This window comes from Plodia interpunctella, chromosome 6 (assembly GCF_027563975.2).
Source record: "Plodia interpunctella isolate USDA-ARS_2022_Savannah chromosome 6, ilPloInte3.2, whole genome shotgun sequence".
NCBI lineage: Eukaryota > Metazoa > Arthropoda > Insecta > Lepidoptera > Pyralidae > Plodia > Plodia interpunctella.
This window is the reverse complement of record NC_071299.1, coordinates 9,075,899-9,088,195: the sequence shown is the minus strand read 5'-3', so window position 1 is coordinate 9,088,195 and position 12,297 is coordinate 9,075,899. Positions and strand designations below refer to the sequence as shown.

The 12,297-nt window shown below is 34.1% G+C and overlaps 1 protein-coding gene across 1 annotated transcript in view; it reads right to left on the bottom strand.

Annotated features, from left to right (window-relative positions):
* The window catches only part of LOC128670481 (uncharacterized), a 222,066-nt gene that overhangs the window by 178,546 nt on the left and 31,223 nt on the right, over positions 1 to 12,297 (bottom strand). Inside the window, exon 2 of the mRNA XM_053746161.2 lies at positions 1,765 to 1,925. Within this exon, the coding sequence (XP_053602136.1) occupies positions 1,765 to 1,816 (52 nt within the window). The 5' untranslated portion in view covers positions 1,817 to 1,925. The remainder of the gene's footprint in view (positions 1 to 1,764; positions 1,926 to 12,297) is intronic.

Below are 12,297 nucleotides of genomic sequence, written 5' to 3'. Positions count from 1 at the left end.
TTAAACTCAAAGACACGTATTTGGATAATTTTAGATAATAACTTGGTTTAGAAATTACAATATCATTATTCTTATCAGTATCCATTTATCCTCGTATTTGGAATATGTATTGCGTTTCTGTAACGAATTATTTTAATAATAATTACTTTACAATTCACAAGTCGTTTTGTACAGCTAATCAAATTCTTTTCGTCTTTATGGAAAGACATATCACAGACTTATTAATCAAAATAGGTATGTAATATCTTTATAAACCTGCGTTGTGTGTCGATAAATTAAATGTCAAATATATATAGAGGTACAAGGTAAGAAAATTGTAAAAAATATTTAGGCTCTAGAGAAAATATTGTAATAATTCATATACAGTAACAATACGAAGATGTAAAGATTGTTGGAAAGTCCATTTTTAAAAAATAATAAAATTATAAAAAATGCTCAACATCAAAACTAAAATTTTGAAACAACTTTCAGTCAATATTTATGTTGCAATTACGTTGTTTGACTGAACGGAGACGAATAAAACGTGGTCTTCTTGTGGCTCATAAAAAATATATATGAGCATTATGACTACATTGTGTGCCGTTACCGTGAAAACAACTGTTCGCAATCGCATGACAGTCTTGTAGAAGCTCTACGAGACTGCTACGATGCTACGAAATATAGAAAGACTAGCTTAGATTGATGCCCGCGACTTCGTTCGCGCGGCCGAACAATTTTTGGTTCAAAATTATTAGAGAAATTTAACTGTACCTACAGACAAAGCGTAACGATACCTATACAGAAGATGCTCATACGACATATATATTACATAGAAAAATTCTTATCTCTAGTTGAATTCCTGTATCTCAGATATGATAATATGAATGAATAATTATATATGTATACTCGTATAACGATATTTTAAAATACCACACTGTACGAGTATAAGCCAAATTAAATATGTGTATAAAATACGAATCCCAACTAATATTATAAATGGGATAGTAAGTTTGTTTGTTACCTCTTCACACTCTATCTTATCAACCAATCTTCATGAATGTTTGAATACGTTTTGAAATATGGAGTAGGAAATGGGTATCTTTCATCCCAGAAAAATAAATGTTTCCATGGGAAATACGCGCTAGCTGCTAGTACATAATAAACATTAACACTAAATACATAATAATCATTAGTACTAAACTTCTCCAATTTGACGGTTGCCGTCAAGTCACCCACTCATTAGTTGCTCAGTTTGCGCCATCCATTCAACGTAATTGTATTACAACTTGACTCACACAATACAAGCTTGGATGCCCTCCAGTGCGCTGAAATGTTAATCAGCTAAAAGGCGTTTTAGCCGGAATTAAAGAAACGAGTTAATTTATATGGAATTGAACACTTTTTCGCTGTTTCGTTTCTTAATTAGGCTCGCTGAGACTAATTCCACGCGACCTAGATAAAATTTTAATATTTCAGTCTGCAATTAGTGTTGTAAAAAGTAAAAATGTCAAGTCTTTTGTTAAGTTCAAAGATTTGGACGGCGGATCATATCAGGGTGGACTGTTGAGTTAAAATTTCAGGTTTTATTTTTGAACAATGAGAACAAAGGGATGATAAATCGACTTCAATGTACATTTGTAATTTAAATGTGAATAGAGTGCACATTTATTATTACGGATGAGTATCTATAGTTTGAATACAAATACCTGTATATAGTAAAAAAAAATGTGATTAAACAAAAAATAACAATAAAAGTGATAATGTCTATAGTTAAAGTTTGTTTACCAGTGATCCAACCAAGCAGAGCAATGCCGATCAGAGCCACAACGCGTTCCATGGTGATGACTCACTGTTCATCCACGCATCACTTCACAGTCATCACCATCACCGCTGGACACTTCACTGACACCCGGCTTCACTGATACCGGTACAGTTCGGTTTTGCACCTGAAAGAAGGAAATATATTATATTCAATGTCGTAGGATAATTTATATGTACCGGATATGGGTGCGTTTTGAGAAATTTAGCAATTTACTTTGTTTTCAGTATGTTATTTATTGCCAGAGGAATAACATTTTATTTTTTAAATCATTCGATTTAAAAAATAAAATATAAAGAATATGAATTGAGTTCATAATTACGAGTATATATCAATTTTATTAGTAGCGTTAACACCCAAATATCCTAATAGTTTGAATTTATTTATTACTTTTGATAAATGAGCACGTTAAACTAAGCAGTTTATCTAGACAGTTCTGCATAAAATCACTTTTGAATCGAGTGGAAATTGACTATAGAAATCGATGTGCTGCAAAAATAAGTTTTCCATCGAGCAGGTATTGTGCCGGCTCAATATCGTCCGTTTATTGTCAGCTCGAGTGTCGACTGTCAAGTGTTCCGATCACTGGGGCTGGTATTTCATGATGATTGTAAGGATGAAAGAAATGTTAGTAATAGTATGAAAAGGTTTATATGTTGAAAACTTCTAACCAAAAGCTGTATGGGCAAGTAAAAATATTTTCATCGATAAATTCAAATCAAACAAGCCATTACACATATACGGAAGTCGATTGCATGTGCTCCTTTCTAATTATTTATATCTATTTATTTTTATATCGTATCCAGGAAAAAAAAATTAATAGCCAAACCTAGAAAACAGCGCAATGCGACAATATTTTAAGGTCTTAATTTTTACAAAAGAAAGCTTTAAAAAAAGAAAGGTTAGGTAACACTGTTACTTTAATACAGTTTTGATAGTAATAGAATGAAAATCTGCACCGGACATCAATCCTTTGATAAAACCCAACGACCTTGAATATATATTTCACTGTGGATTGGGACTCTTCACATATAGTCGACAACTCGATCTAACAATCCTACGATAAATTCTCACCCATGGAACACGGTCCGAATAACTACGTTTCAGCCTAATGTATTTGAATTTGCCGTACTATCTAGTCTCCATTACGCATTTTGTATGAACTCAGGACAATAGAGCAGGATGTAAATACGACATGAATCAGTTGCTTGGGTTATATAGTCCCATTACGGCGAGTGACATTTTTTCATTGGTAGCGGACAATTGGGGGTTGTTCTGATCAGATTTATGTACTCCAATGTACCAAGTTCACCGAACCGTTTATATGTTACAATTCAATACTGTAAGTACAGTCACTGACTAAGTACAGTTTTCAGTTTTCACAAAATAAAGTCTTAATTCTCGTAACATAAGATTTTTAACTACTTTTTAGATTTTTTTTTTACTTTCCCTGTATCACATTTATTGTATATTTGAATATGAATTGACGACCTCGGTGGCGCAGTGGTAAGGTTCTTGCCACTGAACCGAGAGGTCCCGGGTTCGATCCCCGGTCGGGTCATGATGGAAAATGATCTTTTTCTGATTAGCCCGGGTCTTGGATATTTATTTATATATATATATATATGTATTTGTTATAAAATATAGTATCGTTGAGTTAATATCCTATAACACAAGTTTCGAACTTACTTTGGGGCTAGCTCAATCTGTGTGATTTGTCCTAATATATTTATATTTATGAAGTAAATGTTGTCATAATTTCCATATAATGTGGGCTAACTTGTCCGTAAAATGTTATAAATCTTTTTCAAACAACCCTACCATGAATAGTTGACAACACCGCTTGGTAGAAGTTAATTAAAAGGGTAACCCTTTGTCGGACATTTTTCAATCGTCGGGTGCTTTGTGTGACGTCACGATCCGGACGGAAGGACCAAAGTTAATTTGTTCGACAAAATACCTCCGAATCAACTACAGAGAAGATTTGTATTTGAGAATAAAATTTAAAAGTGGATTTGCTTTCTTCATAGTCGTATTCCTCATGGCTGAGGGTCGTGGTTATTACGTGGAATGAAACACGTAACAACTTTCTTGACATTATTAATGGGAGTGGTTTACCATTGCCTTCTCCATTTCATACACAAGTTTATGACCTCTTTAGTGATATCGCGTGCGCGCTAGCATTGATTGATGATTTTTATTTCTTTCAGTCTAAATTAAATATTTTAAATTATTGTTCCACTTGATATTTTGAAATCACATTTTGACTCATTCATTACCATAACGTTATCGGCACGTACCACACGTACGCTGTAATAATAATAAAATATCTTAAATTAATTATGGACCCTTGAAGGGTAAATGTTTTAATATGTTTCGGAAAAGTGTTCTAAATTTTATAGTGATTTAATGCTATAGTTTATGTTTTTTTTTTTATTGTTCACAGATCTATATTTTACTTATTAATTATACTATTATACAACTGACTGCCTTTGCCTTTTTCTACTCCAACCCTACCTGAGATTACCCTAACACCTAACAAGTTAATAAGAATCAACCAGTGTGCAGGTTTCCTCACGATGTTTTCCTTCACCGGAAGCAAGTGGTGATCGATGAAAACTACTATACATGAGTCAGATTGGTATACAAACTCATGTGGCACGAGTAGGATTCGAACCTGGGACCTTTCGATCCACAGGCGGGCGTCTTAACCATTACACCACCACCGCTTCCTATTTGGATTTGCTTTAGTCACATGTAAATGTAATATTTGTGGTTTATTTTTGTTGAATAAGTAAACAAACAAAAAGATACATATATTTTAAATACGAAATAATTATTGTTGTGTTGGGAGAAAATATTGAGAGGTGGGCTTAATAGCAGACCCAACATAATACGTAGAACTTTAAGTATATCAAGTTCCATAAAGTAACAAATTCAATTGTTATAATTTATTTGGAATTACTACCAAAAATAGAAATTGGAAAGAATGTTTAATTTAATAAAAGACTTAGTTTCAAAATGAAGTTCTTAGTTATTCAATTAAATTAATTATGATTATTAGAGAGAATATTAAGATTATTAATTTATAATAAAAATATATAATTAAGATTATTATCTATCATGGTTCACAACAACAGTAATGAAAACAATAATAACAACAGTAATCAAACAAAAGTCATCAAGAAACATCAAGTGATTTACATCTTTAATCTCAAAACAAATCCCAGATCGTAATCCGTTGTTAAACTCAGTTCGGTCAACGACGAGTCTATCTCGGCTCTTAATCTCACCAATAAAGTTGAGGACTTCGGATAAAAAACATTATCAGAGCCATATTTCAAAAGGGAATCGGCTGAATCACTTCATATCTTGCCCTCGAGCTATAATGGATTGGTCTATCTTGCAATTTTAATTTGATGTCGGCTTTCGAATCGAGCTTTAGTCGGAATTGATTGAAATGGAGCGATTTTGGTGTTTTGAAATAAAGAATTGTATCTGATGCCTTAGCTGCATTGCAGTACAATTTATAGGATACAGTGACCAAAGATGCGTGCGTCACTTTTGGGTCTTAATCACGGCGTTTCTTATAAAACTTACAATTGGCATACAATAATGATTTATCGTTAGTAGAATCGGTATTGCATAAGTTTTTCGGTTGTACCAATAATGTCTACTTGTTTGAATTGTCTAGAGCTCCCCAGTGCTTCGGAAGGCACGTAAAGCCGTCGATTCCGGTTGAATTTGCTGTCGTTAAAACCCGCCAATCCGCAATGGGCACGTGGTGGGTCACGGCTCAAACTCCTTATCCATCTGTAAGGAAGGCCAGTGCCCCAGCAGTGGGGACGTTTAAACGTGGGCTGTTGATGATGACTATTCATGAATGGAATCATAATGATCCTATGATAAGAATTTGTAAGCTGTACAACAAGCACTGTACTTAATTGTGGCCTACTTTTTGATAGTCATACAAAATTGAGTTTCACATCGTATATTGTAGAGGTACTTTGTAATAAATTTTCTTTTGTTAGTTGTCTCTGTGTTTACTTTTTTTATGTCTAGTTTTAATCTAGCTGTTTGCACGTATTGTTTTTTTTTTTATTTACCATAAGTGTTGTGTACAGTCTCCATTGGATATCAGAACTAAAAAGATTTCCAGATTTGTGTTAATTTGTATGTTAAGTTCTGTTATCTGTGATTTAACCTTATTAAATAAAACAAAAATAAAATAAAAATAGAGGAAAATTTGGACGATTAATAAACAGTCTGCATCTGGAGTCCTTGTTTCAATGACGTGCCCATATGTGAATCAAATACTTTAACAACAAGTCGCTGTGACCACTTTTGATTAAATGGGAGGAAATCCTATACTTGCATTATATCTTTTAAAAAATACATAAGAATACAAAAATATTATTTAAATTAGCTATCACATTCCGCCTACATATTAGATAATATGTAGGTGGCAATGTAATTAAATAGAAGCAACAAAATTATTTTCCTAGATTAGATTTCGGGATAAATTTGGAACCTTGGTGTCATTACACGTCGAAGTGACAAAGGAAACCTTCCCACGAAAACTGGAACTTACGGACATATGTAGGCGTGGACAAGTCAAGTTATATATTACGAGTTAGTAAGTAAGAACTATTTGTATACCAATTTGTTTCGGACCTGTATAATACAATAATCTGCTTAAGTTTTAATGTACTAAACATTAAAACTTAAGCAGACGCAGTCGGTCATCATTTTGGTGTGGTCAGTATTTAAACCAATTTTATTTATGCATTAATAGATCTGTAAAAAAAAACATTTTTAAATTTTCCTTAAATTTAAAAATGTTTTTTTTATTATTCGTAATTTAATATTTGATACCGAAGATTTGATTTCATTCTAATATTACATTTCACTTTCGGAAAAATGTTGATAATTATAATAAATTAATATTAGGACAAATCACACAGATTGAGCTAGCCCCAAAGTAAGTTCGAGACTTGTGTTAAGGGATACTAACTCAACGATACCACATTTTATAACAAATACATATATAGATAAACATCCAAGACTCGGGCCAATCAGTTTCAGGGGCAAGCACTTTACCACTGCGTCACCGAGGTCGTCAAAATGCTGCATTTAGTGTTAGAATTATTTCTCAGAATATCAAAAGATTTTATATGAAGTCACAAAATCCTAGATAACTTTCCTTTGCTGCTCCAAAATGTTAACATTGCATTGCAAAATAATTATGACACTCCGGAAATATGTTTGTTAAAATATTATTTCAACTTCGCTTAAATTTCGAACTTTGTTTCCTCAATCTACAATGCGCAGCACAAAATTATAGCTGAATGGAACACTAAAACACAACAATGGACAAAATGGAACGCAAGCATCTCGCAATCCCGAGGCGACGGGCACAATCGGACGCGTTATCTCGAATTCCCTCGGACGCCAAAATATCCCGAAATACCGAGAAATGTGCCCCAAATGTCCCCTGCTCTGTGCATGTAATTTTGCTCACACCTGTACCACGTGTGGACGATTGCACAGACATTATCTACGCAATGTCGTTGCACTCTTGTCGTATTCCAAAATAATACAAAATAATATTTTTAATCTGTGACACTATCAGAACTGGCCAGTTTTGCATTGGAATAAACATGGGTCTGACTAAATTATAACTCGGAATTTTGCTGCTTTTACACATACCAGACTGATAAAGTTAAAACTAGTTCGCTTTTTTTAATGCTCAGTGGAAGTTTGAATTTATTTCGAAATTTGAAATTAATGCTGTGCATTTTGAACATTTCCGTGAAATGTGCTTTTAAATACGTAATATTCATCTTTTGTTTTTATTTATTAGTAACTTTTGGTGTACACAGTTGCCATACGATTTCGCAATTCTGGTAGCTCTGTCTGTTAAGATCTGTTCCTGTTGTGATCCTTTTGTTTTAACTTAACTGTTAAATATAAAAAAATATGCATAATAAATTTTATAGAACATAGTTTTAAACAAAATCCTCAACAACCAAGCAAAATTTTAAAAATTAAAGACATAATGAACAATGACGAACACTGCTTAAACTTAAACTGGCTAAGAAGACCCTCGGGCTTAAACAACGGCTAACTTAGAAACACAAGTTATTTTAGGAGCTTATCTCGACGTGAGCTTCAGCAAGTGTCACCAAGAGTTAGTTCTACACAATCAAAACGAACGTCTCGTTAAAAGTTCGAGACAAATCTACTTCACTTTTTTTAATTTTAAAAATCCTATTAAGGTCAGTCAAAAGAAAATAATACTGCGCAAGTGCGAGTTGGACTCGGGCACGAAGGGTTTCGTACAGTAAATAATACTGCGCAAGTGCGAGTTGGACTCGGGCACGAAGGGTTTCGTACAGTAAATAATACTGCGCAAGTGCGAGTTGGACTCGGGCACGAAGGGTTTCGTACAGTAACTAATATTGTAAATGCGAAAGTAAGTTTGTTTGTTACCTCTTCACGTACCTTCCCGTACGTACCTTCACGTTACCTCGTCTTCCTCTTAAGTAGATAGAGCTACTTAACCAATCTTTTTAAAATTTTGCATACACATAGTTTGAAGTAGGGACATAGGATACCTTTCGTCCCGGAAAAATAACTGTTCCTATAGGGAAATAACGCGGTCGAAGCCACGGGCAAAAGCTAGTTATCTATGAAAATACATAGATTCATTAAATAGACAAGCAAAATAATTTGATTTGTTGTATGGAAGACCCATATTTAGGTTTTTTTATCATAGCCGCAATAGAATAGTGAACTGTGAATAATCTGTGAACTGAATATGAAATATGAAGTCACAAAATCCTAGATAACTTTCCTTTGCTGCTCCAAAATGTTAACATTGCATTGCAAAATAATTATGACACTCCGGAAATATGTTTGTTAAAATATTATTTCAACTTCGCTTAAATTTCGAACTTTGTTTCCTCAATCTACAATGCGCAGCACAAAATTATAGCTGAATGGAACACTAAAACACAACAATGGACAAAATGGAACGCAAGCATCTCGCAATCCCGAGGCGACGGGCACAATCGGACGCGTTATCTCGAATTCCCTCGGACGCCAAAATATCCCGAAATACCGAGAAATGTGCCCCAAATGTCCCCTGCTCTGTGCATGTAATTTTGCTCACACCTGTACCACGTGTGGACGATTGCACAGACATTATCTACGCAATGTCGTTGCACTCTTGTCGTATTCCAAAATAATACAAAATAATATTTTTAATCTGTGACACTATCAGAACTGGCCAGTTTTGCATTGGAATAAACATGGGTCTGACTAAATTATAACTCGGAATTTTGCTGCTTTTACACATACCAGACTGATAAAGTTAAAACTAGTTCGCTTTTTTTAATGCTCAGTGGAAGTTTGAATTTATTTCGAAATTTGAAATTAATGCTGTGCATTTTGAACATTTCCGTGAAATGTGCTTTTAAATACGTAATATTCATCTTTTGTTTTTATTTATTAGTAACTTTTGGTGTACACAGTTGCCATACGATTTCGCAATTCTGGTAGCTCTGTCTGTTAAGATCTGTTCCTGTTGTGATCCTTTTGTTTTAACTTAACTGTTAAATATAAAAAAATATGCATAATAAATTTTATAGAACATAGTTTTAAACAAAATCCTCAACAACCAAGCAAAATTTTAAAAATTAAAGACATAATGAACAATGACGAACACTGCTTAAACTTAAACTGGCTAAGAAGACCCTCGGGCTTAAACAACGGCTAACTTAGAAACACAAGTTATTTTAGGAGCTTATCTCGACGTGAGCTTCAGCAAGTGTCACCAAGAGTTAGTTCTACACAATCAAAACGAACGTCTCGTTAAAAGTTCGAGACAAATCTACTTCACTTTTTTTAATTTTAAAAATCCTATAAAGGTCAGTCAAAAGAAAATAATACTGCGCAAGTGCGAGTTGGACTCGGGCACGAAGGGTTTCGTACAGTAAATAATACTGCGCAAGTGCGAGTTGGACTCGGGCACGAAGGGTTTCGTACAGTAAATAATACTGCGCAAGTGCGAGTTGGACTCGGGCACGAAGGGTTTCGTACAGTAACTAATATTGTAAATGCGAAAGTAAGTTTGTTTGTTACCTCTTCACGTACCTTCCCGTACGTACCTTCACGTTACCTCGTCTTCCTCTTAAGTAGATAGAGCTACTTAACCAATCTTTTTAAAATTTTGCATACACATAGTTTGAAGTAGGGACATAGGATACCTTTCGTCCCGGAAAAATAACTGTTCCTATAGGGAAATAACGCGGTCGAAGCCACGGGCAAAAGCTAGTTATCTATGAAAATACATAGATTCATTAAATAGACAAGCAAAATAATTTGATTTGTTGTATGGAAGACCCATATTTAGGTTTTTTTATCATAGCCGCAATAGAATAGTGAACTGTGAATAATCTGTGAACATTTCAACAGTCCTACTATCACGGTTCACGGACAGCGAAGTTTTAGTAAAAGAATTCCGTTTTGGCCTTTGCATAAAGAACCTGAAAATTATTATTATTACTTAACAGCTGCCAAGCTTTCCCTTTAGTCGCCTCGTAATACATCCACGCGAGTATATAAAGTTATTGGTATTAATTTAAGTTTATTTAAGTACCTGTTACATGACATACCTATTTTGTGACAACAATTCCTGGAAACGTAATAAAGAACGTATTCTCAAAAATCACGTTCCGCTCCTCAAAAACGCTTGACGAATATTGTGAACAAATAACGTGTCAGACTCTAAGATAACCTGCTTGGCTCGAGATCGGATCTCAAATTGTCGGCGAGATTTATATACCGCCGTCACAGAATATGTTATACTGTTCCTGACAGAATGGCTCGCACCATAGTTTCATTTACTTATTCGAAAAAATTAACAATTCTTTATTCAAATTACATTACTCGTGTACTCAATGAATTACAGTTTTCGGATTTTTATCTTTATCTGTATTGCAAGCCCTTTCTTTCCGAATTAGACCATTTTTATTAATAGGAAGTTTGATTTAATTATTCACAGATAAAAGAGTCCCTTGACCTGTGAATTTGATATCAATTTAATTTTTATACGTCTTTGCGTTTCTAAAAAAGGCAAGAATCCATTTTCAGTTGTGTGATTCTAAAATACGGGACATCCCGAGGGGTTTGCCCCATGTGGGGTCCCGTATGTTATGGCCATCTAACCGCCGACTGTACCTAAACTTTGCAGTGACGCCGCGGTTCGTGTTTTGGGTTGTTTAGATTTGTTCCCTCATAAATTCAGGAATTGGGCCATCTGAGCGAATACGCCGGAATAACAATGCGAATCACCGGTATAAACTTTATAAGTAACGTTAAGTCTTACCCATAACATGTCTTACTTATTTGATAATTCGATTTAATAATAACTAATATTATAAATACGAAAGTAAGTTTGCTTGTTTGTTACCTCTTCTCGCTATATCTATAGTCAACCAATCTTGAAATTGAAAGTTTGAAGTATGGAGAAGGACATAGGGTACCTTTCATCCCGGAAAAATAACTGTTCCTGTGGCAAATTAACGCGGTCGGAGCTGCTTGCAAAAGCTAGTAGAGACTTTTTAATGTTACATTTAAATCGTTTCGAATATCCGAATTGATTATTGGGCTCAGAGAAACATCCATATCACCTTATGTATAAGAATATCGATAGGACTTTCGAATATATCGTTCGTTTTCAAAACTATCGATAGTAGTATCGATAGTTTTGACTATCTTCAGTTTCAGTATTTTCAAAAATGTCGATACTCAATACCATCGGTACTCGGTCATTTACAAAATTAACAATTTCCTAATCGATATCCTGATAGATCACAGGTACTGAAAAACATTGAACTTCCTAATTGAAATGTAGCAGTTCTCAACAATACGCAATACTAAATGACTCAGTTAATTGTCGCAAGCGCCAACTAATTAGGAAATACAGCCGCTCCGTAAGTAACAAACAGCGTAGGAACTAAATTTATCGTCGAATTTCCAAAATTGCTTCTTTGCACTTAACTAAACTTACTGATTTCGTATTTCGTGATGAGATTTATTGGTACGGTTGAAGTAATTTTAATTAAGGTTCTCTTTGATTTGTTATGACGGTTACCAGATGATAAAGTTTTAGTGTATTTCTGAAGTTTAAAAAGAAAATTGTAATATTTTTTTTCTGTTCCTAAAGTATATAATTGTACATTTAAGTGGGAGAAACTTCCAGACTACTACTATAGGACAACCTCAGAATAAAATTGTCCTCCTCAAAACATAATGTCAAATCAGAATAATGTTTGAGCTTTTTAAATTATATCTACGTCAACTAAAAGATTTTTTAAAGCTTCTTGTCTCTTGGCTATATCTACTCTGTAATTGATAATAAGGTGAGTTTATGAGACATGTGGTCCTACCCTATAATAGAATTACTCCATATGCTGCCGTGAATGTCGTAGGAA